Source organism: Mytilus californianus, unplaced genomic scaffold (assembly GCF_021869535.1).
Source record: "Mytilus californianus isolate M0D057914Y unplaced genomic scaffold, xbMytCali1.0.p SCAF_4, whole genome shotgun sequence".
Lineage (NCBI taxonomy): Eukaryota > Metazoa > Mollusca > Bivalvia > Mytilida > Mytilidae > Mytilus > Mytilus californianus.
This window is the reverse complement of record NW_026262690.1, coordinates 15,157,352-15,184,641: the sequence shown is the minus strand read 5'-3', so window position 1 is coordinate 15,184,641 and position 27,290 is coordinate 15,157,352. Positions and strand designations below refer to the sequence as shown.

At 34.3% G+C, this 27,290-nt stretch overlaps 1 protein-coding gene across 1 annotated transcript in view; it reads left to right on the top strand.

Moving 5' to 3' along the window:
* Window positions 1-27,290, top strand: part of LOC127737543 (sucrase-isomaltase, intestinal-like) — a 51,673-nt gene that overhangs the window by 20,979 nt on the left and 3,404 nt on the right. Inside the window, exons 8-20 of the mRNA XM_052248372.1 lie at window positions 192-323; window positions 4,319-4,453; window positions 6,352-6,471; window positions 6,799-6,883; window positions 9,553-9,679; window positions 10,487-10,623; window positions 18,475-18,509; window positions 18,802-18,918; window positions 20,937-21,085; window positions 23,320-23,404; window positions 24,202-24,258; window positions 24,925-25,049; window positions 25,870-25,958. Coding sequence (XP_052104332.1) covers window positions 192-323; window positions 4,319-4,453; window positions 6,352-6,471; window positions 6,799-6,883; window positions 9,553-9,679; window positions 10,487-10,623; window positions 18,475-18,509; window positions 18,802-18,918; window positions 20,937-21,085; window positions 23,320-23,404; window positions 24,202-24,258; window positions 24,925-25,049; window positions 25,870-25,958 — 1,393 coding nt within the window. The remainder of the gene's footprint in view (window positions 1-191; window positions 324-4,318; window positions 4,454-6,351; window positions 6,472-6,798; window positions 6,884-9,552; window positions 9,680-10,486; window positions 10,624-18,474; window positions 18,510-18,801; window positions 18,919-20,936; window positions 21,086-23,319; window positions 23,405-24,201; window positions 24,259-24,924; window positions 25,050-25,869; window positions 25,959-27,290) is intronic.

Below are 27,290 nucleotides of genomic sequence, written 5' to 3'. Positions count from 1 at the left end.
GATCTTGAGTGTGCTTTATTTTTTTATTTGCTCTACATAATTTTGTCCACACCCTGTTATGTAAACAGAAGTTCTTTCATAATATTTTTTAATATAATTATGGCATTGTTTCCAGGGGAGCTTCAGTCTGTTAAGCGTAACAAATATACATTCACAATCCTCATGTATGTATATCTGATTTTCTCTTACAGGATGTGCAGTGGGGAGATATTGATTATATGTTTAATAAATTTGATTTTACTGTTGATAAGAAAACATTCAAAGATCTTCCTGAATTTGTTGACGAACTTCACCAGAATGGGCAAAAGTATGTCATTATTGTGGTGAGTGGAATATTAAAAAAAAATTGGAAAACGTGTCTCCCTGTTGACAAATTCAATATATGTCACAATTGGTGGTTTCCTGTGAGCAAGTTCTACCAGTCACTTGTTTTGGTTTAGTAACGGGGGCGTTCTTAAACTTAAGATGGGAGATGAGTTTCAAGCAGTTATTATTTACCTCGATTAGTACATATAAAAGGCATTTATGGGTATTGAACATCGGTATATTACAGTTGCCCTTAGAAAGGATGCCATCACGAGTAGGTTGACCATTATGGAATATCTATGTTCCGTCTTCTTTTCCTCGGTTGTGACATTACCGAATTTGAGCCATAAACAACATGACGGGCGACACTAGTGAAACAGGATCTGCTTACCCTTCTTTGCAAATGAGGTCACCTTTTGTTGGCGTTCGGGCCTCTTTGTCTTTAGTTTTCCTTGTATAGTATTGTGTTGACTTGTTTGTCCTTTCATCGAATTTCTTTTTTTGCCATGGTGTTGTCAGTTTCTCTTCGATTTATGAGCCGTGGATGTCCCTTTTTTTGCTATCTTCTGCCTCTTTTTGCCTCTTATTTTCTTTTATGTTTTGTTTCGTTTTCGTTTTATTATTTTTTTTTGGGGGGGGGGGGGTAGGTTCTTTCTAGAACGTTGATAGAGGTGCTGCAAAACCAATATGGATTATTCAGTTTTTTTTAATGTATATCGCACATTGGTTTTGGTCTGAAGAAAACTTTATATTTTATCTCTACGTTTCTTTTGATTTTGGATTGCTGTCTAATTCACGCATTGCCTTCATCTCTTTAACTCATGTCATATATTTTTTTTTAATATGATCGAAAAGAACGTTGGTATTGGTGCTAATGAAACATGAAAACAATTGTTTATAGGACGTTCGTATTTGCGAATGGTATGAATAAAAAGATAAGTAATTTATATTTCAATGCAACAGCAACCCAACAACACGAAAATACACAAAAAGACTCCTAGAGGTCAATAAGCGGTGTTTAACAATAGACAAGTGTTTATACTATTTGTCTTAATCGCCCCGAGTTGTGAATTACTGAATATGAAGTGACATAGATCTCCAACGCTCTCCAATCAGCACCAATCCTGTACAGGAAGAAACATCTATTGTATATATAACTTCGGCTTATTATGCATATAGGACGCTTCTATTAATATTAATTAAACTCTTATGAAATTTGTTTTAGCCTGGTATCGATGGCTTTCGTGATAATGAAACCATACTGGAATGTATTGTTTTGTTCATGTATGGGACGATAGTAAGGGAAATAATGAAACCATACTAGAATATTTTATTGTGTTTGTGTATAGGACGATGAGATGGGCAAAAATGAAACCATACTAGAATATTTTATTTTGTTTGTGTATAGGACGATGGTATAGGCAATAATGAAACCATACTAGAATATTTTATTTTTTTTGTGTATAGAACGATGGTATAGGCAAAAATAAAACCATACTAGAATATTTTATTTTGTTTGTGTATAGGACGATGGTATAGGCAATAATGGAACCATACTAGATTTTTTTGTTTTGTCTGGATATATCTATAGGGAGATGGGTTGGGCTATACTTAGGCTATACTTAGTTAAGGTGGCAGTAATCTATAGGAAGATGGGATGGGCTATACTTAGTTAAGGCGGCAGTAATCTATAGGAAGATGGGTTGGGCTATACTTAGTTAAGGCGGCAGTTATCTATAGGAAGATGGGTTGGGCTATACTTAGTTAAGGCGGCAGTAATCTATAGGAAGATGGGTTGGGCCATACTTAGTTAAGGCGGCAGTAATCTATAGGGAGATGGGTTGGGCTATACTTAGTTAAGGCGGCAGTAGTCTATAGGGAGATGGGTTGGGCTATACTTAGTTAAGGCGGCATTAATCTATAGGAAGATGGGTTGGGCTATACTTAGTTAAGGCGGCAGTAATCTATAGGAAGATGGGTTGGGCTATACTTAGTTAAGGCGGCAGTAATCTATAGGAAGATGGGTTGGGCTATACTTAGTTAAGGCGGCAGTAGTCTATAGGAAGATGGGTTGGGCTATACTTAGTTAAGGCGGTAGTAATCTATAGGAAGATGGGTTGGGCTATACTTAGTTAAGGCGGCAGTAGTCTATAGGGAGATGGGTTGGGCTATACTTAGTTAATGCGGCATTAGTCTATAGGAAGATGGGTTGGGCTATACTTAGTTAAGGCGGCAGTAATCTATAGGAAGATGGGTTGGGCTATACTTAGTTTAAGGCGGCAGTAATCTATAGGAAGATGGGTTGGGCTATACTTAGTTAAGGCGACAGTAATCTATAGGAAGATGGGTTGGGCTATACTTAGTTAAGGCGGCAGTAATCTATAGGAAGATGGGTTGGGCTATACTTAGTTAAGGCGGCAGTAATCTATAGGAAGATGGGTTGGGCTATACTTAGTTAAGGCGGCAGTTATCTATAGGGAGATGGGTTGGGCTATACTTAGTTAAGGCGACAGTAATCTATAGGGAGATGGGTTGGGCTATAGTTAGTTAAGGCGACAGTAATCTATAGGAAGATGGGTTTGCCTATACTTAGTTAAGGTGACAGTAGTTTACCGACGTTTAAATCTCGTACATCGATTAGGACGAGACAAATTAAGGTAACAAACAGAAACTGAGAGAATCACAAGAACTCCAAATAGAGCGAGACCGGGTACGTCGGCAGGATAAGTATCTCCTGCTATATATGTATCAGATGCAATGCAAATTCACACTCAGTAAAAATGTCTCAATTTGTAAAATTACAGATCAGACGACTATAGTAGTATATAAAGACAGAGAAAACATGTAGGTAGAGAGTTAAGACACCGACATATCAAACCTTACAATGTACTAGAATATTTCATTCTGTTTTTTGTATACGACGATGGCGTGGACGATATGAAATCATACAAGAATGTTTTGTTTTATTTGTGTATATAGGATGGCAAGAACACTAATGAAATCATACTAGAATATTTTGTTTTGTTTGTGTATAGGACGACGGTATAGGTAATAATAAAACCATACTGAATGCTTTGTTTTGTTTTTGTGTAGGACGATTGAACTGACGATAGTGAAACCAAACTAGAATATTTTATTTTGTTATAGGACAATGGGATGGGCGGCAATGAAACCATAGCGGAACGTTTTTTGAATTTTTTTCTACAGGATTATTATATGGGTGATAATGTAACCATACTTGGGTTGTTTTTGTTGTTGTTTTTTTCATGTTCTTTTATGTTTTGGGTGTTTTTTTTTTTGGGGGGGGGGGGGGTGTATATGATAATGGCATTGGCATTTAAAACAATGATAATGATAAGAGGAATCACCAATAATTGGACGGTGCTACCATACTTAGTGCCAACACCGGACTCCTCCGAAAAAATCACGTCCAAACAAAGTCAACAAATGACACCATATTGTCCAGATAGCCTATATTTGGTATAGATACAACACTTGGTTGAATTAAACGTGTTTTACGTTCGTTCATCACCTTTTGTCTATGAGTCACTACAACACGCATTAAAAACCTGCACAGTTCAAGAATTGATTTATTTTGTTTATGTAAAGGGCAATGACATGTGTGATAATGAAACTATACCTAAGTGTTTGGTTTGTTTGATATAGGACAAACAGAATGGGCGATAATGAAACTACTAGTACATTATATTATAATGTTTGGGTTTTTTTTGTATAGGACAATCGTGTGGGCGATGATATGAAACAATATTAGAAAGTTGTGTTTATAGATATAAGAAGATGTGGTATGAGTGCCAATGAGACAACTCTCCATCCAAGTCAAAATTTATAAAAGTAAACCATTTGTATATATGTATAAGACAATAGTATGGGTGATGATATAAAAATATATTAAAGAATGTTTTGTTTTGCATTTGTATAAAACAATAATAGTATGGCCGATGATATGAAACAATATTATAATGTTTTTTTTCTTGGTTTTGCATGCATTTAGGACGTTGGTATTGGTGCTAATGAAACCATTATAAAACAAGGACGACTCAATAGTCCAGGCTACGAGATGTACAAGGATGGTATAGATATGAATGTGTTTGTTAAAAACCATGATGATACCGTTCTTGAAGGAAAGGTAAAAACCATGATGATCCCGTTCTTAAAGGAGAGGTAAAAACCATGAGGATACAGTTCTTAAAGTAGAGGTAAAAACCATGATGATACCGTTCTAAAAGAAGAGACAAAAAACAAGATGATACCGTTCCTAAAGGAAAGGTAAAAACCATGATGATACCGTTCTTAAAGTAGAGGTAAAAACCATGATGATACCGTTCTTAAAGGAGAGGTAAAACCAAAATGATACCGTTCCTAAAGGAAAGGTAAAAACCATGAGGATACCGTTCTTAAAGTAGAGGTAAAAACCATGATGATACCGTTATAAAAGAAGAGATAAAAACAAGATGATACCGTTCCTAAAGGAGAGGTTAAAGACCAAAAATGATACCGTTCTTAAAGAATAGGTGAAAAATTCATGCGGAGCAGGATCTGCTTACCCTTCCGGAGCACCTGAGGTCACCCCCAGTTTTTGGTGGGGTTCGTGTTGCTTAGTCTGTAGTTTTCTATGTTGTGTCATCTGTACTATTATTTGTCTGTTTGTCTTTTTATTTTTGACCATGGCGTTGTCAGTTTTTTTTTCGATCTATGAGTTTGACTGTCCCTCTGGTATCGTTCGTCCCTCTTTTAAAGACCATGATGATACCGTTCTTAAAGTAGAGGTGAAAATCCATGATGATACCGTTCTTAATGGAGAGATAAAACCCATATTGATTCCGTTCCCAAAGGAGAGGTAAAATCCATGATGATACCATTCTAAAAGAAGAGATAAAATCCAAGATGATACCGTTCTTAAAGGAGAGGTAAAAACCTTGATGATACTATTCTGAAAGGAGAGGCGAAAAACCATGATGATACCGTTCTAATAGGAGAGGTAAAAACCATAATGATACCGTTCTTAAAGGAGATATAAAACCCATATTGATACCGTTCTTAAAGGAGAGGTAAACACCATGATGATGCCGTTCTTAAAGGAGAATATAAACCCAGATGAAACCGTTCTTAAAGGAAAGTTAAGATCCATGATAATACCATTCTAAAAGGAGAGGTAAAAACCAAGATGATACCGTTCTTAATGGAGAGGGAAAACCAAATGATACCGTAGCGGTTAAAACCATGATGATACTGTTCATAAACGAGAGGTAGAAACCAGGATGATACCGATTGAAGAGGATAGGTTAAAACCACGATGAAACCATTCTTAAAGGAGAGGTAAAAACCACGATGATACCGGTCTTAAAGGAGAGACGAAAAACCATGATGATACCGTTCTCAAAGGAGAGGTAAAATTCATGATGATACCGTTCATAAGGGAGAGGTGATGATACCGTTCATACATAAGGGAGATGTAAAAACCACGATGCTACCGTTCTCAAAGGAGAGGTAAGAACCATGATGATACCGTTCTCAAAGAAGAGGTGAAAACATGATGATACCGTTCTTAAAGGAGAGGTAAAACAAATCATTGTGTGATGATATGACAATGTTTGTATCTCCCTCATTCAACTGATCTCTCTTTATGTACCCCTCCTGCCACCACCACCATAAACAAATTACAAAGGAATAAATAGTTATCGCCTTTACCATTCATCTGAAGGCAATTATTTTCCAATAATACAATTCAGTGTTCCTCATTGTGTGTCACAAACGTCTTCATCCTTAAAATAAGAACTATTAACTTCAAAATACGGATTTAACTTAATTTGTTTTAATGATTGCAACAGTTTAATGACAATGATATTTTTAGGCATGGCCAGGGCTAACGGCATTACTCTCGTTTTACTGTTACTTGTTATATTCAATAAAAATCAAATAACAATGATATTTTTATATATGGCCATGGCTTACGCCATTACTCTCGTTTTACTGTTACTTGTTATATTCAATAAGGATTAATTTTAATAACAATGATATTTCTAGGTATGGCCAGGGCTTACGGCATTTCCAGATTTTAGCCACACAAACGCAACAGATTATTGGATAAAATACATCAAATACTTTAATGACATTGAGGGAGTGAAAGTAGATGGTCTGTGGATTGTAAGTAACTAAGTACATGTAATTCTGCGATGTTATATTGATAGTCAGTTATTTTTTGTGGTTAAAGACGACTGCAGATTAAACATCTGAACATATAGCCTCTCTGGCTTTTACTGTATTACAAATTTTTGATATTCTGTTTTAGTGCACTATTATAAATATCATTATATAATTGTTTGTCTCCTCTACTCACATGTCTCTTTATTATTCGTTTCATGGATTAAGATTAGATTTTTGAATTAACAGAAAAACATAAATGGCAATTTTATTGAGCATGTATGAACTCGGTTCTGCTAGAAGTAATTATCCAAAAATTCTTTTCCATAGGATATGAACGAACCAGCAAGCTTTGTGCAAGGTTCTATCAATGGGTGTATTAACAATACATTGAACTATCCTCCATATGTTCCACGTAAGTACTAGACTGAACTATCCTCCGTATGTACCATGTAAGTACTACCCGTAGTATCCTCCATATGTACCACGTAAGTACTACCCTGAACTATCCTCCATATGTACCACTTAAGTTCTACCCTGAACTATCCTCCAGATGTACCACTTAAATTCTATCCTGGGCTATCCTCGGTATGTACCACGTAAGTACTACCCTGTACTATCCTCCATATGTACCACTTAAGTTCTACACTGAACTATCCTCCAGATGTACCACTTAAATTCTTCCCTGGGCTATCCTCCGTATGTACCGCGTAAGAACTATCCTGAACTATCCTCCATATGTACCAATTAAATTCTACCCTGAACTATCTTCCAGATGTACCACTTAAATTCAACTCTGGGCTATCCTCCATATATACCACTTAAGTACTTTCTGAACAATCCTCCAGATGTACCACTTAAGTTCTACCCTGAACTATCCTCCATATGTACCACTTAAATTCTACCCTGGGCTATCCTCCATATGTACCACGTAAGTACTACCCTGAACTATCCTCCATATGTACCACTTAAGTTCTACCCTGAACTATCCTCCAGATGTACCACTTAAATTCTATCCTGGGCTATCCTCGGTATGTACCACGTAAGTACTACCCTGTACTATCCTCCATATGTACCACTTAAGTTCTACACTGAACTATCCTCCAGATGTACCACTTAAATTCTTCCCTGGGCTATCCTCCGTATGTACCGCGTAAGAACTATCCTGAACTATCCTCCATATGTACCAATTAAATTCTACCCTGAACTATCTTCCAGATGTACCACTTAAATTCAACTCTGGGCTATCCTCCATATATACCACTTAAGTACTTTCTGAACAATCCTCCAGATGTACCACTTAAGTTCTACCCTGAACTATCCTCCATATGTACCACTTAAATTCTACCCTGGGCTATCCTCCGTATGTACCACTTAAGTTCTACCCTGAACTATCCTCCAAATATACCACTTAAGTACTATCCTGAACTATCCTCCATATGTACCACTTAAGTTCTTGCCTGAACTATCTTCCATATATACCACTTAAGTTCTACCCTGAACTATCCTCCATATATACCACTTAAGTTCTACCCTGAACTATCCTCCATATATACCACTTAAGTACTATCCTGAACAATCCTCCAGATGTACCACTTAAGTTCTACCCTGAACTATCCTCCAGATGTACCACTTAAGTTCTACCCTGAACTATCCTCCATATATACCACTTAAGTTCTACCCTGAACTATCCTCCATATGTACCACTTAAGTTCTACCCTGAACTATCCTCCATATATACCACTTAAGTTCTACCCTGAACTATCCTCCATATATACCACTTAAGTTCTACCCTGAACTATCCTCCATATATACCACTTAAGTACTATCCTGAACAATCCTCCAGATGTACCACTTAAGTTCTACTCTGAACTATCCTCCATATATACCACTTAAGTTCTACCCTGAACTATCTTCCAGATGTACCACGTTAACGGTAGTACTATCTTGTAGTATCCACCAAATTATATTTACCAATTAGTTTAAATCAATTATTCAAATCACTTTTGTTGTATCTTTTTATTAATCGATCCAGTTTTCGGACTACATTATTATGTCACCAGCGTTTCTGGGAGTTTTGTGGACCAATCCTATTGAATGGTTAATATAATGAGGTCCACCATCTAAAGTTGTGCAGGACATCTTCGGAATTTTTAAAATGGCCACCGTTACCATGAAAACAGGACAAATGCGAAAAATAGGAAAGTGTTCCAAACTTAATGAAACTTTACAGAAATGTTAGTTGGCAGATGTAGATGTGGCATTTGACTTTGGAATTTCCAAAATAGCCGCCATTGCCATGGAAACCGGACAAAAAGTTTTAACATTAGACCCTATGGGAAAATTCTTTAAGTGGCATTTCCTCACTTAACATGGTAGGTCAAACACCGTGATTCTTTCATGGACTGTTCACTGTCATGTGCCAATATGGAGTCTGTCTTTGAATTTTTGGAAACATACACTGTTACCATGGAAACAGCACAATTTCAAAAACGTCTAAAAATTTCAAAATGCTCTAAATTTGATGAAACTTTATATAAGTGTTCACTGGCAAGTATAGATGAGACTTTTGATATGATTGGAATTTCCAAAATGGCCGCCGTTGCCATGGAAACATCAACAATGTGAAAAATCTCTAAATGCTCCAAACGCTCTAGAAATTTACAGAAAGATGTATTGCCATGCATATATTGGCATTCACTGCTTAAAATTTTTCAAATGGCTGCCACTTAGTGGCAATGGGGGAAGGGTGACATCCGCTATTGCTTGCAATGGCAAATCTAGTTGTTAATTCCTTTGCTGCAATCATCGACGACTTGACTTTGAACCTCATGAATATAAACGACAATTTCCTTTCTCATACATTGAACATCATATAATGTTGCCTAAGGAAAATCTAAACTATATCAAATTTTCCAACATATTTAATCACATATGGATACAATAATAAAACAAACAAAATAAAACAGTTTTATATCAATTAACAACCTTAAGATCCTACAAGAGTTCAATTTGATGTATATTTCTAATAACATCGTATTTAGATATAGGTTTTTTTAATATGAAAAAAACATTTTTTTCCAGATATATTGGATGGTCATACAGGTAGCTTATATTACAAAACAATTTGCATGGATTCTAAACAAAATTGGGGCAATCATTATGCAGTACACAGTTTATATGGTCACGCTGAGAGCATAGTAACATATAAGTACGTTTCTTTTAGACCAATATTTTTTTAATCGTTTCCTTACTGTATATATATATTTTTTATTGTGAAACTACCCCTTTACAACGGGGGCAAGCGCCAGCGGGTTACTGACACCTGCGTCATAAAAAAAAACATCGTAGTATTTACAAACAACATTATATGATTGTAATAAAAATGGTACAAGATGCTTGCAAATATTTAAAAGTCTAATAAATACATTTACGCTAAAATATCATAATACATTGGTTATTTCGTAAAAGTACATTACAGTAACAATTTCATATGCATATATAATTGGGAGTCTTTCGTCCATAAAAGATTAAAAATTTCAATCTTGAAACTAAAAACGTTCGCACAAAGTTCAAGATATTATACATTAGAAATATTATCAAGTAGAAAAGAACGTTCATTCATAACGTCTACAAGGTATTTTTTCACGATTTTATCTAAACTATTACCTAAGTCTGGAGAATACAAGTAAACCAGCCAAATTCAGCTAGAAGCGCACATTTAGGGATATTCATTTTTGTGTTTAGGATGATTTTTCCCACTTTATATTGATAGTAATTCGATACATTTTTGATTGATTTGATTCACTCTAAGTTTCGCTATCTTTCCTTTTTAATATTATGTTTCATTAGATAAATGAGCTGTTTTCTGCTCTATGGTCGGGTTGTTGTCTCTTTGACACATTCCCCATTTCCATTCTCAATTTTATAATCAAAATTGCTACTTTTGGGTTCTGGAAAACTTTTCTGTAGTAATTATTAGACGATACATTTAACGAGATGCTGTTTCATCTTGCAGGGCCATGACAACGTTGTGGAACAAGACTCGGCCATTCATCATGACCAGGTCATCTTTTGCTGGTACTGGCAAATATTCATTTAAATGGTTAGGTGATAATCAGAGCCAATGGAGACAAATACCCTGGTCTATTATAGGTAAATTATTGAGAGACCAGTACCTTTGCATGTTAAAAAGATTGATTTGTTGAAGATACAATTAAATCAAACAAGTTGTCTTATTGCACGGCTGTCACTCGGTATATCGAGAAAAATGATCGTGAAAGAATAAGTAACGGTGGTCAAGAATTGCGATTGGATCATGAAAGATTTGGTATAGGATCGTGAAGGAAATCTTATCGAGAAAACATATGCAACGTCAGAAAATAATCTAATTTAATCAAATATAATGACAAATATTGGAAAAAATGAAACTGTCTGTCAAAATGGTTCAACATTATGATCAGCATCCGAGAAAACTTACGGTTTAAAAGTTCACCGTTTTTACAAAACTAAAAAGGCAGGTTACTTAAATCGAAATTTCAGAGAAATAAAAATGTAAACAAACATGATTTTTTTCAAATTTTTAATGCATTAACTACTTTTCTCTTAAAAATATCGTTCAATGTTACTGTTTGAAATAGTTCTTAAAGTTATTTTGATTTAGTTTATTCAGAAACTTTGCAAAAATATAAAATATTTGTAAAAAATTGATATTTCGGATCGTGAAAGATCGGATACTGCATTTTGATGATCGTGAAAGGGATCGTGATAGATCTGTTGTTTATTTGTTATTGCAAAAATCCACGAAAAAGATCAAATCTTTCTTTAAACAAATGTTAAATTATATTTGCAATTGGTATAACAAAAGATTGGATTAGCATGACTTATTCCGCTTCACTTTTGTTTGTAAGTAAGACTATGATGGTTCAATTCTATTGGATCTGATTATTTGATAATACCACACCGACTAGTTTTCTTATAATAATATACAAATTTAAGTTCGTCTGTCTGTCCTGCATAAGTCATATCTATAAAACGAATATCCTTGTTGTAAGAATTGGAAACAAAACATTGTTAAAAAAACGCAAGAAAACAACTGTCATATTCCTGACTTTGCACAGGCGTTTTCCTAAGAAAATGGTGGGTTAAATCTGGTTTTCTAGCAAGTTAATACGCCCACTTGTATGACAGCTGTTTAATGTTCCGTGATATTACCACATTGGGTGAGCAATCCAAAAATACATAATGATTAACGTGGCCATATCTGGGATCCAGCAGCCAAAACTGTGTAAACATACATCACAGATATCAAACATAACTGAATTTAACGTTCAAACAAACTTGCAATTGAATAAAACAAAGACGCCAACAAAAAAGTGTGTTTAGTTGATAATACAGTCAGTATAGTAAAGCATAATTACGGAGCCCCTTAAGTGTCATGTAAATATACTAGTTTCGTTTGACGGAGATTTAATCTGGTGCACACCAGTTTGAAAGATCGTGCACACGACTTTGAAACTCGTTCGCACGACTTGAAATTTATTCACATGACTTTTCAGTTCTACTTTCAAACTTGTGCGCATGACTTTAAAACTGGTGCGCACGACTTTAAAAAATGGTGCGCACGACTTATGAAAATGGTGCGCACCAGTTTAAAAGTCGTGCGCACCAGTTTTTAAATGTCGTGTGCAACGAGTTTAAAAGTCACGGGGACGCGTTTAAAAGTCATGCGCTCGATTATTAAAAATAGTTCGCACCAGATTAAATCTTCGGCAAACGAAAATACTTATTTTAACATGGCACTTGTGGGGCTCCATAAGGGGCTACTGACATAAGTCCACATAATGACATACACTTTCCCGATAAAATACAAAATAAGTTAAATACAAATACAAGTGTTTACAAAATGAAAACAACACTATAAAAACCTCCGAATTGCATCTCTGGACCCATCCGCATAAGGAACGCCAAAAGCCAAAACCTGAAAGCTAGATGCACATATACAGAACCATGTCAAGAGTCAAATGGAACATTATAGTACAAAGATAAACTGTAAAGTTGAAAAAAATGCTACACAGCGTCAGCACCTAGAATCTATAACACAAGACCATCATGTATCATTTGTTAAGTAGACACTGAATATGTATCTATTAGGTCTTGGTACTTTCCAATGAACTTTTAAAGAAAAAGGACGAGACGTTCTTTCACAAAACTCTGTCTCATCAATTTTTTGCTCAGGCACTGATACCGTTTTACAAAATCTGAGTAGCAAGCTCCTGAAAATCGTATGAGTTAAGAAATGTATACTCTATACACGGATGGAGTTGGTAAATCGCTGCTGAGTTGAGGAAAATTTATAATTTCAAAACTGGATTCATCTCGTTTGTCATTTACTCTGGTATTGAGATGACAGCTGTAGTCAAATTCGGGGTATATGTTTTAATAAAAAATGAGGCCGAGGAAGCTGTATATGTGGTGTCTGTAAACTCTAGTTCATGACTATTAATTGGACCCAATCAGAAAAGCTTGTATTGTTAATGAAAAGAACATCTTTAATACACCTGTATGTAAAATTTAATGATATAGCTTCTTGATCTAACCCTTACGAAAACAAAAGCGTACACATAGACATATTTCCAGAGGAAGACCACCGGACCCCTTATCGCTTCACTCATTCGTGGATGTATTTAGAATTATATATACAAAGGTATTTACTTTTCGATAATTTACGCTCCTGGATGTCTTTTTTATATCTTGGATGCCTAGTTGGATTGATATATATATACCAAAAAAAAACATGAAATCATTAATTTACGTTCTTAGTAAGTAATTACACGCTTCAACCAATTAGAAGTTTATCAATTGGTAAAAGAAAAAAAATGTTGTTCCTGATCATGAAGTCTGGTCACGCCTTGTCGTTCACGATCAAAATAATGCGTTGCCTGATCTTCTCACGATCAATTTTGATTACAAATCAACAATAAAGATTAACTTTCAAATATATTATGATATATTGGAATGTGACCATTATAGATACAAAACGTGATTTTTTTAATGATTCCCATAGGATTGTGTGTCGCCTTTTGTGTTTTCTTAAAAAGTACTGCACTTTTTCTTTAACTTAGTGCACAGTATTATTAAGGAAGTTGAATCATTTTGACAGACATATATTTTTTTCTGATTTGTATCAACTTTTGAAAATACAGCAGATTTTTCACAGACCTTGAAGTAGAATTACACTTAATTGCATTCACGATCCGATACCAGATCTTTCACGATCCGATCGCAATGCTTGGCCACCGTTAGTTATTCTTTCACGATAATTGTTCTCGATATACCGAATGACACCCGTGCATTGGCTATCAAACCACATCTTCTTATTTTTATATCAGTAAGATTAAGGATTAAATAGGTCTTTTATAAACCGTTTAGTTCATATACAATACATACGAAGGTCACTGATCAATTAAACATGAAATTGGAAATTAAACAATATTTGCGGTAATATTTAATGCTGTTTATTTTAAGAAATCCTCATGTAAGATTTTCTGTAGGTCGTTTTTACTGACTTCTGATTTAATTCCGTATACACTATCCCATGTTCTTTTTATTTATTGACATATGGTATAGCTTAAGATGTAACACACAAGGGGCACATAACCAGAGTCTTGATTAGAACATGTTTTTTGGGGGAAAGTTATGTATAAATAAACATTTTAAAACAAAAATTGAAAATCGTGTCATGTCCCCTTTAAGGTTATTTTCGCCTCATGGAGTTTTAAACATATTTTTTGTTATATTTATGAAATTTATCAACTGAAAATAATCAAAAGGTATCATAAGCAATACTTCAAAGAGACAATGAATTTCATAACTGCAATGCTGGACACATCGTATATTATGATTATGAGGCAGCTGTTTGTTGAAATTTATCATTTAATCAATCTCAGTTTTCTTTATCTCTTACATTTTATGACATACCCTCTAGAATAGCATTTCATTTTCCACATGCTTAAAATACCTGATAAATACAAATATTGAACCGTATATGACCTAGAATATTTATTTGATAGATTTCTTCAGATTTCGCTATGACCAAAACATGGAATTTATGTCAATGAAATAATTAAATACATGAAGCAAACGGCAAAAAAGCCAAATCTTCAGGGAATGTAAATTGCCATTAAATTAGTGTCTTCCCGTACTCTACTAATTTACCGACAGCTTTACTTTGACGAATGCTGTGACCTTACCATGTAACCCTAGTAATTTAGTCGTTGTTTTCCACTAAGATCCCTCCATACGGAGAGAATCGAAGACTTCAAGGGCTTGAATTATTCGAGTTACTCTTGTTAGAAATTCGCAAGTGAGAAGAGAAAAACCCCGATGGAAGAAAAAGTCAAAAAACGTGGAAGGAAGAAAGTATGTTAAAATGATTCTGAAAAAAAAAACAATTTTAGTACACAAAATCATTTAATATCTATTATGATAAAATAAAATTAACAAAGGGAACGCAAGGGAAAAAAGATTGCTATGCTGTAGTGAAATGTCCCCGCCGGTTTCAAACGTGAGGAAGTAAATTGTGTGTGGTACGCTTTGTCGTTGTGGTACGACATTCAAATGTGGTAAAATTCCAACAACTCTCATAAAAAGGGACAAATCAAAGTGACGGTATGATATGATAAATAACATATGATGGCAAACAAACCAACCAAGTAAAAGAGCTTTCTGTCTAACGGAGTCAGAGGATTTAAAGTTCTAAATTGTCATTGTGGTACCATTTTAAACAAGAGGCTCTCAAGAGCCTGAATCGCTCACCTGTAATTTTTTGCTTAAATCTTTCATCAATGATTATTTTTGCTTTTTAATATATATTAATGAGTGGCTTAAAAATTCCATTGAGATGTTCTTTGAATCTGTCATATTTTCTTCAAAAGTAAAGAAATACATTTTACCCTATGTTCCATTTTAGCCATAGTGGCTATGTTTCTTGACGTACAAGAAAATAAAATACAAAATTTATACTAGATACTCTGAAACTCATTCAGCCCAAGTTTGGCTGAAATTGATTCAGCAGTTTCAAAGGAGAAGATTTTTTAAAGTAAGCAAACTAGATGAACAAATTGTGAAAAATTGTCTTTAAAGGGCAATACTCCTTAAGGACACATTTGACATGTTTGGTCATATTAACTTATTTGTAGATCTTACTTTGCTGAACATTTTTGCTGTTCACAGTTTATCTTTATCATAAATAATATTCAAGATAATAACCAAAAACTGCATAATTCCTTAAAATTACCAATTTAGTGGCAGCAACCCAACAATGGACTTAGATTCGTCTGAAAATTTCATGGCTGATAGAACTTGGCCTAATGAACATTTTAAGCTCGCATCAGATTTGCTCTAATTGCTTAAGTGTTTGAGATATATTAGCCAAAAACTGCATTTTACCACTATGTTCTAATTTTAGTCATGGCGGCCATGTTTTTTGACGAAATAGAAAATAAAACACAATCTTTATTCGAAATACCCTAAGGATCATTCAGCTTAAGTTTTGTTGGAATTGGTTTAGTAGTTTCAGAGGAGAAGATTTTTTAAAGTTAAAAACATGATAAAAAAATTGTGTAAAATTGTCCTCAAAGGGCAATACTCCTTAAGGGGTCAATTGACAATTTTGGTCATATAAACTTATTTGTAGATCTTACTTTGCTGAACATATTTGTTGTTTACAGTTTATCTTTATCATTAATACTATTCAAGATAATAACCAAAAACTGCAAAATTTCCTTAAAATTACCAATTTAGGGGCAGCAACCCAACAATGGGTTATTTGATTCATCTGAAAATTTCAGGGCTGATAGAACTTTACTTAATGAACACTTTTACCCATGTCAGATTTGTTCTAACTCCTTTGGTTTTTTAGATATAAGCCAAAAACTGCATTTTACGCCTATGTTCTATTTTTAGCCATGGTGGCCATGTTTTTTGACGAAACAGAAAATAAAACACAAACTTTATTCTAGATACCCTAATGATCATTCAGTTTAAGTTTGGTTGGAATTGGTTTATTGGTTTCAGAGGAGAAGATTTTTTAAAGTTAGAAAACATGATAAACAAATTGTGTAAAATTGTCCTTAAAGGGCAATAACTCTTTAAGGGGTCAATTGACAATTTTGGTCATATAAAACTTATTTGTAGATCTTACTTTGCTGAACATATTTGCTGTTTACAGTTTATCTTTATCATTATTACTTTTCAAGATAAAAACCAAAAACTGCAAAATTTCCTTAAAATTATAATTTAGTGGCAGCAACCCAACAATGGGTTATTAGATTCATCTGAAAATTTTAGGGCTGATAGAACTTTACCTTGTGAATACCTTTACCAAATGTCAGATTTGCTCTAACTCCTTTGGTTTTTGAGATATAAGCCAAAATCTGCATTTTACCCCTATGTTCTATTTTTAGCCATGGTGGCCATGTTTTTTGACGAAACAGAAAATAAAACACAAACTTTATTCTAGATACCATAAGGATCATTCAGCTTAAGTTTGGTTGGAATTGGTTCAGTAGTTTCAGAGGAGAAGATGTTTGAAATAGTTTACACCAGACGGACGACGACGACGACGGACGACGACGGACGACAAGTGATGGCTAAAGCTCACCGTTCCTTTGGAACGGTGAGCTAAAAAAGTCAAAGTCCCATGAATCTGTTAAAATTATCAAATCAATTTAAGGGTATGATACGGCCAACATTACACGATGGCAAACAATTTTGTCAAGTAAGAAAGCTTTCCTTTCAACGGTCTCAGAAGATTCTCGTTCACAAAGTTTCATTGCGGTAAGATAGTTTAAAAAGTGGTCTTAGTCCCATAACTTCCGTAGAAAAATGATGAAATCAAAAAGACGGTATGATAAAAAATTATGGTCAACAACACATGATGGCCAACAATCCTAAAAACTATTAGAGCTTTTTGTCAAATGGACTCAGAGGAGTGTTCACAAGGCATCACTTAAAATACTCAAATAATACCGTGGCTCAAAATCGAATAACTCCCGTAAAAAATGATCGAATCAAATTAACAGTATATATGGTCAACTACACATGATAACAAACAATCCAAAAAGTAGGAGATTTTTCTGTAAAACGGTGTCAGTCGTGGTTCGGACGTCCGGACGGAGACCATTACCATTACCATATATATCCCCTCACTTTAACATTCAATTATTCGTTGTTGATTGTTTATCAAGGTAACAAAGTAAATTAAGAACCGAAGTTTTTGATCAACAATCAACGAATGAAAGATCTTTTTATCGATTACGCATTCTGGATTCGTAATAAAAAAACGTGCACAGAGGACTTATATTAGTTTAATTTATATGCATGCATTGGTTCAATATCTTCCTTAACTTTATAATCACCAGTACTCGTCTAGAAAGTTGAGAATACATTTAACAACCATCAACGGCAAAAAGAACAAAAACTCTTAAGATATAACTAAACAAAACCATTGACGAGATTCGTGACTTAAGACGGTAGTATTAACTCGTGGTGGAGTTAAACTTGTTTATTGAGATCTCAACCCTCCTGCTCTTAATCTCATTCAGTAGAATATATTAGGTCGTTATGTTTAACATATAACCGGATAAAGATGATTCAAAACTACAATTCCGATAATGCCGAGCATATATTGATATGAATCAAACATGGGGTATACTAATTCATTTTGGACTTTCACTTTCAACAGGAAAGAATAGAGGTAAAAACCCTTTCTTTAAGATGTTGAAAAACCTTAAGACTTAACATTTAGACTCCACTAATTCAACGTTCTTATTTTGACTCTTTGAGTGAAACATGTACACAGCGAAAATGGTCATAAATCTGTATCTTAAGTATTGAGAGTAAATTACCCTTCACTCCCTTTTTATATCAAATGGCTATTTGGGTCATGTGAGCTAAAATGCATTGCCATGACATTCGTATGCATTTCACTTTGTTTCTTTGTAGGAATACTAGAATTCAGCATGTTTGGTTTTCCTATGGTGAGTGCTCTGCTAGTCATAAACAAGAACAAAAATGCGATAACCGGTGTATCTTTTAAGTAAGCTACATTTTACTATATATTGTGATAATTTTTATATTAGAAAAAAAACTTTTTAATCAGTTAATGTAGATAATGATATTTATATTGAGTCGTCGTTATCGTGGTCGTCGACATCCTCCTCCTCCTCATCATCATCGTGTTTTGCCCTTATTATTTGCTGATGTTTGTCCTCTATCGCTTTATATTTGATTTTCGACAATTTACATAATAGCCCTACATATTGTTATTAGATAGGTGCCGATATTTGTGGTTTTTGGTATGCTGCACAATATGAGATGTGCTTGAGATGGTCTCAGCTCGGTGCATTCTATCCATTTGCTAGAAATCATAACGCCAAAGGCTGGCCGGTAAGTAACATTTTGCCGTTTACCAGAAATCATGCATTATAGAAAAAGGCTGGCCGAAAATTTTACATTGTATCCATAATCCGGAAATAATAATGCAAAAGACTGTCCGATAAGTAAACAATTTACTACATGTAAAGCACTCAAACAATTACTGTTAAATGTACATAAAGACAGGATTTTTCTGGCATTTAACCTAGAAATAAACACCATATTTCCCCTTTCTCAATCATATATTTAATATACTTTTGTAATATTGAATTTAAAGAAAAAAGATATTTCACCAGTTTTAATCATACATATAAAAAAGCAGGAGTATAATCATGCATCATGATAATGTTTCTACCCTCCGAAAAGTATCATCCGCTGAATGGTCAGTTATTATATTTTTTCCTAAAGGATTTTCGTATTATAATATCACCAATAGTGAGCATATTTCTCAACAAGCACAATCTTAAGCAAATTGTTTAAGCTTCAAAATATCAAATCAAATCAAATCAAATCAAATCAAATTAACGGATCCTTCGCATTTTTTGTACTCGTAGATAAGCGTAGATTGGAATCACTTTATAAATGCTGTTTGGATTAAGATGAATTTCTAAATGTGGCTTATTTTCAACTGAAAATAAACAAAGATTTGCAGAATGAAATAGTGCAAAGTATAAAGATATTAAATAGGATGCTGTATAGTACCAAAATTCAGCCGGTATCTACATATATATGAATGTTAACAGAAAAGAAAATGTTAAATTGTCAATAAGCTTGTGTCTCGCATGTGAAGAAAGAAGTGGAAGCTAGCTTAATAGTGATGATTCCGGTGTTGGCGGCGTCAACTATTATTAATGTTTCATATTGGGTAAAAAAGTCGAGATATTTCTCTCTGTTACTAACATGTACCAGTATTTATATTAATTAATTTAGAAACCAATCAAGACATAGTATAATACAACGACGGACGGCAGAATTTAACCAGTCAAATTGACACTAGATCACTGTTCACACATGACAGTATTAATATGTCCTCAGATAAACGATAAACTGACCTTCTTTTTCTATGCATACATACCACATAGTCCATATCCCATAACAGAGAAGCGGAAAATACCAAAAGGATATTCAAACATAAAAGTTGAAGACAAACGGACAACGCCGTGGCAAAAAACAAAAAAAAAACGTTGAAAAGACAAATAACGGTATACAAAACATAACATAAAAAACGAAGGCCCGAGCAACACTAACCCATCCAAAAACCGGGGTTGATCTCCGGTGCTCCGGAAGAGTAAGAAAATCCTGCTTTACATGTGGCACCCATCGTTTTGCTCATGTAAGTACAAAATTCAGTGATATCAATTCGAGGAAGATAGGACGGGATCGTGGTCACGATTACTGGAATATATCCATCGTCATCTGTGCAACAGATATTCCGAAACGGTCAAACAATACCTGATGGCATCCAAAACATTTTTTGATGAGATGACTTTAACTTTACCACTTGGATGCTTTTGTTAATTAGCTTCCTTGTAAGCAGCAACTCTCTATCAAAGAAATCATGATAGGAAACGCAAGCTCTGGAATATTGTACCAACTTGGAGAAAACTCCATATGCAGGCTGGAATGTTGCTACATAGAAATGGAAAGTTCACAATTCGGAAGCTGGACGCATCTGTTTTGTCGTAAAGTTTTGTTCTCAGTCGTCCCTTATTGTCAATTTTCAGATGCAAGTCAGGATATGAAGAAAACTTATCTATATTTGTATCCATTATTGTACATAACCTACAATGTATTACAAACATATAATACATTACAATAACAAAATATTGATGGCTTACCACATTGTTGTCAGATGATAAGGAAATCCAGTGAAAAAAAATCTTATTACCCATTACACAAATATATTATATAAGCGGGGGAAAATGAAACATTGTTTGAATCGATTTTTATTACATTGAATTTGGTGAAATTCGGGGAGATCAAAAGATAACAGAAGATTCTATTTATTTTGTTCACATTACCATTTACAGCACCAAGATCCAGCTAAGTGGGGTGAAGGTTTTACCAGTATAGCCAGACGTGCCCTACATATCAGATATAAAATATTACCATACCTCTACACACAGTTCCATTTAGCTCATACTACGTCTTCTATGGTAGCTCGTCCACTCGTGTTTGAGTAAGTTATAAATATTACGGAACATGTACATACAGTTCCTGCTAGCTCATACTGCGTCTTCTATGGCAGCTCGTCCACACGTGTTTGAGTAAGTAATAAATGTACATACAGTTCCTGCTAGCTCATACTACGTCTTCTATGGTAGCTCGTCCACTCGTGTTTGAGTAAGTTATAACTATTACGGAACATGTATATACAGTTTCCTGCTAGCTCATACTGAGTCTTCTATGGTAGCTCGTCCACTCGTGTTTGAGTAAGTTATAAATGTTACGGAACATGTACATACATGTCGTTTGTTGCTGTATATCATATTTGTTTTTAATTCATTATTTTGTACATAAATCATGCCGTTAGTTTTCTCGTTTGAATTGTTTTACATATGTCATTTCGGGGCCTTTCATAGCCGACTATGCGGTGTGGGTTTTGCTCATTGTTTTGAAGGCTGTACGGTGACCTATAGTTGTTAATTTCTATGTCATTTGGTCTCTTTTGGAGAGTTGTCTTATTGGCAATCATACCACATCTACTTATTTTTATATAAACAGTTCCTTCTAGCACATACTACGTCTTCTCTGGTATCTCGTCAACTCGTGTTTGAGTAAGTTATAAGTATTACGGAACATGTACAAACAGTTCCTGTTAGCTCATACAACGTCTTCCAGTTATAAATATTACGGAACATGTACATACAGTTCCTGCTAGCTCATACTACATCTTCTATGGTAGCTCATCCACTCCTGTTTGAGTAAGTAATCGAACATTTATAAATAGTTTCATTAAGCGCATACAATGAAGTATATGGGAGATCGTCATCTCATGTTTGAGTAAGTTATAAATATTACGGAACAGCTCTTCCATTCACTTTTGAACCAGATATACAATATTTTTTATACTTGTCAGCACATGGTACATTGTCTACTTCATTTGAGCAAGCTATAAATATTACGGAATATGGATACACAGTTCCATTTTGTTCATATACAATCGTCTGTGGTAGCTTGTCCACCTTTATTTTTGGAAGTTGATAAAATCACCGAACATTTACACACAGTATCAATTGTCTCATGCTATATTATGTGTGGTAGCTTGTCCACTGATATTTAAACTTCTTATAAATATTTCCAAGCATTGAAATTTTGAAAGGAACAATAATTCGAAACAAAGACCTCGATCAATGATATGCCATTTTTACCTTGGGAAAATAAACCACATATAAAAATAACAATTGTTTGTGAAAATCTTTTACAAAATTGCACAATATTTTTTTTCCCAAATACCAATTTTTCAGGTAAAAGAACTAGTACTTTAAAAAAATAACTGGAAAATTTAAAATCATGTATTATATATAATGCAATATTATTGTTTTGTCTTGTATTTATTTATCTATTTTGTTGTTACTGTTTTTGGGGTTGTTTTAGTCGTTGTCTCTGACTTTCACCAACGGTTTTCGTGATGGTTTTAAATTATGAAAGAGAGGCTAAAGATACCAAACATAAATCGAAAATAAACAGAACGCCATGGCTAAAAGAGAAAAAGACAAACAGACAGACAGACAAACAACAGTAAACAAAACGCAACATAGAAAACTAAAGACTGAGCAACACGAACCCCACCAAAAACTTATGGTGATCTCAGGTGCTCCGGAAGGGCAAGCAGATCTTGCTCAACATGTGGCACCCGTCGTGTTGCTCATATTAGTACAAAACCGGTAATAAGTCTTATTCGGGGACTTGATTGTAGTTACGACAATAGGAATATATCCACTATCATCTGTGAAACGGATATTCCATAACGGTCAACCAACTCGTGATGGCGTCCGTAAAATTTACGAAGGAATGATTTCAACTTCTCCACTTGGAACTCTTGGGTTTAATAGCTTCCTTGTGAGCAGCAAGCCTCTATGAAGGAAATCATTATAGGAAATACAAGCCCTGGAATATCGTATAAACTGGGAGATATATACTCTGTATGCAGGCGCTGCTGGAATGTTGCTACATATAAATGGAAAGTTTACAATTGGGAAGTTGAAATCAAACATCTCTTTTGTCATAAAGTTTTGTTTTCAACCGACCCTCATTGTCAATTTCTAGATGTAAGTAGAGATACAAGACAGACTTAACTGTATTTGTTGTATCCTTTATCTCAAGTTCGATGGGATAGATGCGTTCAACATAGTCACCAAATTTTGAATTATTTAGTGAGAAAATATCATTAAATTATGAATATTTCTCTAGGTTTCCAGAAGATAAACAGACGAGAGATGTGGATAGACAGTTCCTGCTAGGTCCAGCATTCCTCGTAACCCCTGTTCTTGAACAGGTATAATAAAAGCTAGTCTTTATAGGGATTATATGAATGCAAAATTCCAAATAAATTGTCGGAACGGAAAAAAATCTTGCATTTTATCAAATAAATTGTTTTTTTTTTTAATTTGACATATCTTAAGATAAAGTGATATGGTTTGATATAAACTGTGACAACAATTAACAAAAGAATAGAAATTTAAAAAAAAATGAATATCTACCACATGGTTCTTTATCACATCTAGACTTGTCGCCTGTCCTTATTATGTATGGTTTTAACAACTAGGGTGACCTAGATTCCCTTCATTACAAGAGGGAGGGTATTAGGGCATACCACAAACTCCTCTTCTTTTATATGTTTGGATATAATCAACAGTTTTTTTTTCTGTATGACGTCATATTTTTGGGGAACATGCATAAGTGACCCTTAGTGGTGCTGTTGTTTATAAAGATGCCTGTATAAAACTAGATATCAATAGAATCATAACTTTCTCATAGTGCAATTTTAACTTAATAAAAAAATTCTAACCAAAGAAAATGACAAAAGAATCCTCTATCTCAACATGATAAACTTGAAATCAGGTCATATGCATACCCATGTAGTGATGATACAGATGCATTTAAAAAAATCAAAACTGTAGGAATTTCATTGATTTATACCTTGTCTTTTAAAAAAGTCTTGCTTCAGGGAGCATTTGCCTGCTCCTGAAAGAGCAAGAACAGCTACAAATTAGTTTTCAATTTTCGCTATTGTTTCGGAACAAATTTAAAATATGTTTTATATTTTTAGAATTAAACATGTTATTTTTACAGGGCAAGTCTTCTGTTGAAGGATATTTTCCAAAACAACGATGGTATAATTATTATGATGTACGTATTATCCTGTTTTTTTCATTGACCAAAAATTAATGGTTTGTTTTAAATTACCAATCGAAATAATTGAACTTTACAAAATACACACGTATATTGAAACAATCTCATACAAGAACCAAGGGTATAGTTGGAGTCATCTCTTCGGAAGTTTTATGGACGCCATCATGATTTTGTTGACAATTAGGGAAAATTTGATACAGAGATAATCACTGATATGTTCTATTTGTTGTAGCCATAATCCCACCCTTTTTTTCGTCCGTGGAAAGCAACAGAACTTAAACGTATGTTGTATTTCGTAATTAAAACAGGCGTTGTTAATTAAAACCTGTGTATACAGTTTCAATTTTAATAATTTTGCTGTAGATTTGTAATAATACATTTAAAGATAGATAAGTAATGCATTGTGCAGGTTCAAAACTTATTTAATGCTTCGTCTTTTTTTTACGAGAACGGCGTTTAATACATGTGCCTAACATAAAATCACAAACTTCATCGATGATTTATACCAATAATTTCAGTGATCATTGCGTTTTGAGTTCCGGAGTTGTTCTTCCAATACGATCTTTCTTTTCTTGGTGTTGTTCATTCATTTATGGAACTGATTTGTTATTCAAGGCTATTGTGTTATAGGTTTTAATTTTATTGAGAGAATTTGTCTTTAAGGGTACTGAATTTGCAGTATCAGGACAGCGTATCACTGTTGATGCTCCATTGTCTATCATACCCTTACATTTGCGTGGAGGGTATATCCTACCCACTCAACAGCCAGCTAATACAACAGTATACAGGTATGGATACCAAATATCAGCAATTATAAACATAATGTCTTTATCATTATATAATCATATACTAACATGTATATCGATATACCAAGCCCCATTTTCAACCAATCCATGCCGATATGTAAAAAGAATCACAAAAAACATTGTTGAACTATAATCGATGAACAATGCCCAATTTCTAATTATGCACACCCAATATACATTTACGTGGAAGCTATATTTCCTGCCAAGTCAACAGACAGCTAATTAATACAACAACATTTGAGTATTGATATTTAACTTCCTATAATATAAAACTAAGAAAGGTAGAAATCACTAGAAAACGAAACTCAACAAATTTGAATTCATATAAATGATAGAAGAGACTATTGAGCGCCTCTACTAACAGTACACATATGGTGCTAAATATATACAAAACCACCTCACTACAGATGATAAGATCTCGAACAAAACAGATTCACATTCAACTATATTCATCATGTCCTTTTACTCAATAGTATTTCTTTCATTGAGCTCTTACACCTTGTATATCCCTTCTGACTAGAAATTAAAGATACAAGAGCGACAAAAAGGTCTGCTTTGTTTTAAAGATATTTGACAGGAAACAATGTATGAACAGTTCAATTAATTTGGATTCGTTGCATACCGAATTCAAGAAACAAACAGATCGAACGATATAAATGGAAGTTGTACAAATTAGCTTATCATTCAAGGCAAAGACAAAATAGTATGCCTAATCTATCCCAATGTGAGGAAATTTATATGTGAACGCTAAATGACTACATTTTTCTTATAGTAACTATTTAATATACTTCTTACTTTAAAGTCGTCAGCGACCAATGGGATTGATTGTAGCAATTGATGAAGATACATCAGCTAGAGGAGAGTTATTCTGGGATGATGGAGAATCTATAGGTAAGAAAAGATCACACGACTTTAGTGGACAATTGTTCTGGGGTAATTGAGAGTCTTTAGGTAATTATATAGATCATACTACTAGTTGACAATTGGTCTGGGCTAATTGAGAGTCTATGGGTGATTATATAGCATACACCTGCTAGTGGACAATTTGTCTGGCCTATTTGAGAGTTTATGGGTAATCAAAGAGTATACAACTGCTAGTGAAGAATTGGTCTGCGGTAATTGAGAGTCTATAAGTAATTAAGATCATACAACTGATAGTGGACAATTGTTCTGAGGTTATTGAGAGTCCATAAGTAATTAAAAGACTACAGTTGATAGCGGACAATCGTTTTGGGATGATTGAGAATCAACATATAAGTCAAGATTATACAGCTGCTGTTTGACAATTGTTGTGGGATGGTTGAAAATCTACAACTAAGATCATACAACTGCTAGAGGAGAATTGTTCTGGGGTATTTGAGAATCTACAAGTAAATCATACAACTGATGAAGAAGATTTGTTCTGGGATGGTTGAGAATCTACAACTAAGACCATACAACTTCTAGAGGGGAATTGTTGTGGGATGGTTGAGAATCTACAACTAAGATCATACAACTGCTACAGGAGAATTGTTCTGGGGTATTTGAGAATCTACAAGTAAATCATACAACTGATGAAGAAGAATTGTTCTGGGATGGTTGAGAATCTAGAACTAAGATCATACAACTGCTAGAGGAGAATTGTTGCGGATGGTTGAGAATCTACAAGTAAGATCATACAACTGCTAGAGGAGAATTGTTGTGGGGTATTTCAAAATCAACAAGTAAATCATACAACTGCTAGAGGAGAATTGTTGTGGTATGGTTGAGAATCTACAACTAAAATCATACAACTGCTAGAGGAGAATTGTTGTGGGATGGTTGAGAATCTACAACTAAAATCATACAATTGCTAGAGGAGAATTGTTGTGGGATGGTTGAGAATCTACAAGTAAGATCATACAACTGTTAAAGGAGAATTGTTGTGGGGTATTTCAATCAAAATCTACAAGTAAATCATACAACTGCTAGAGGAGAATTGTTGTGGTATGGTTGAGAATCTACAACTAAAATCATACAACAGCTAGAGGAGAATTGTTTTGGGATGGTTGAGAATCTACAACTAAAATCATACAACTGCTAGAGGAGAATTGTTGTGGGATGGTTGAGAATCTACAAGTAAGATCATACAACTGCTAAAGGATAAAATTGAGAATGGAAATGGGGAATGTGTCAAAGAGACAACAACCCGACCATAGAGCAGACAACAGCCGAAGGCCACCAATGGGTCTTCAATGCAGCGAG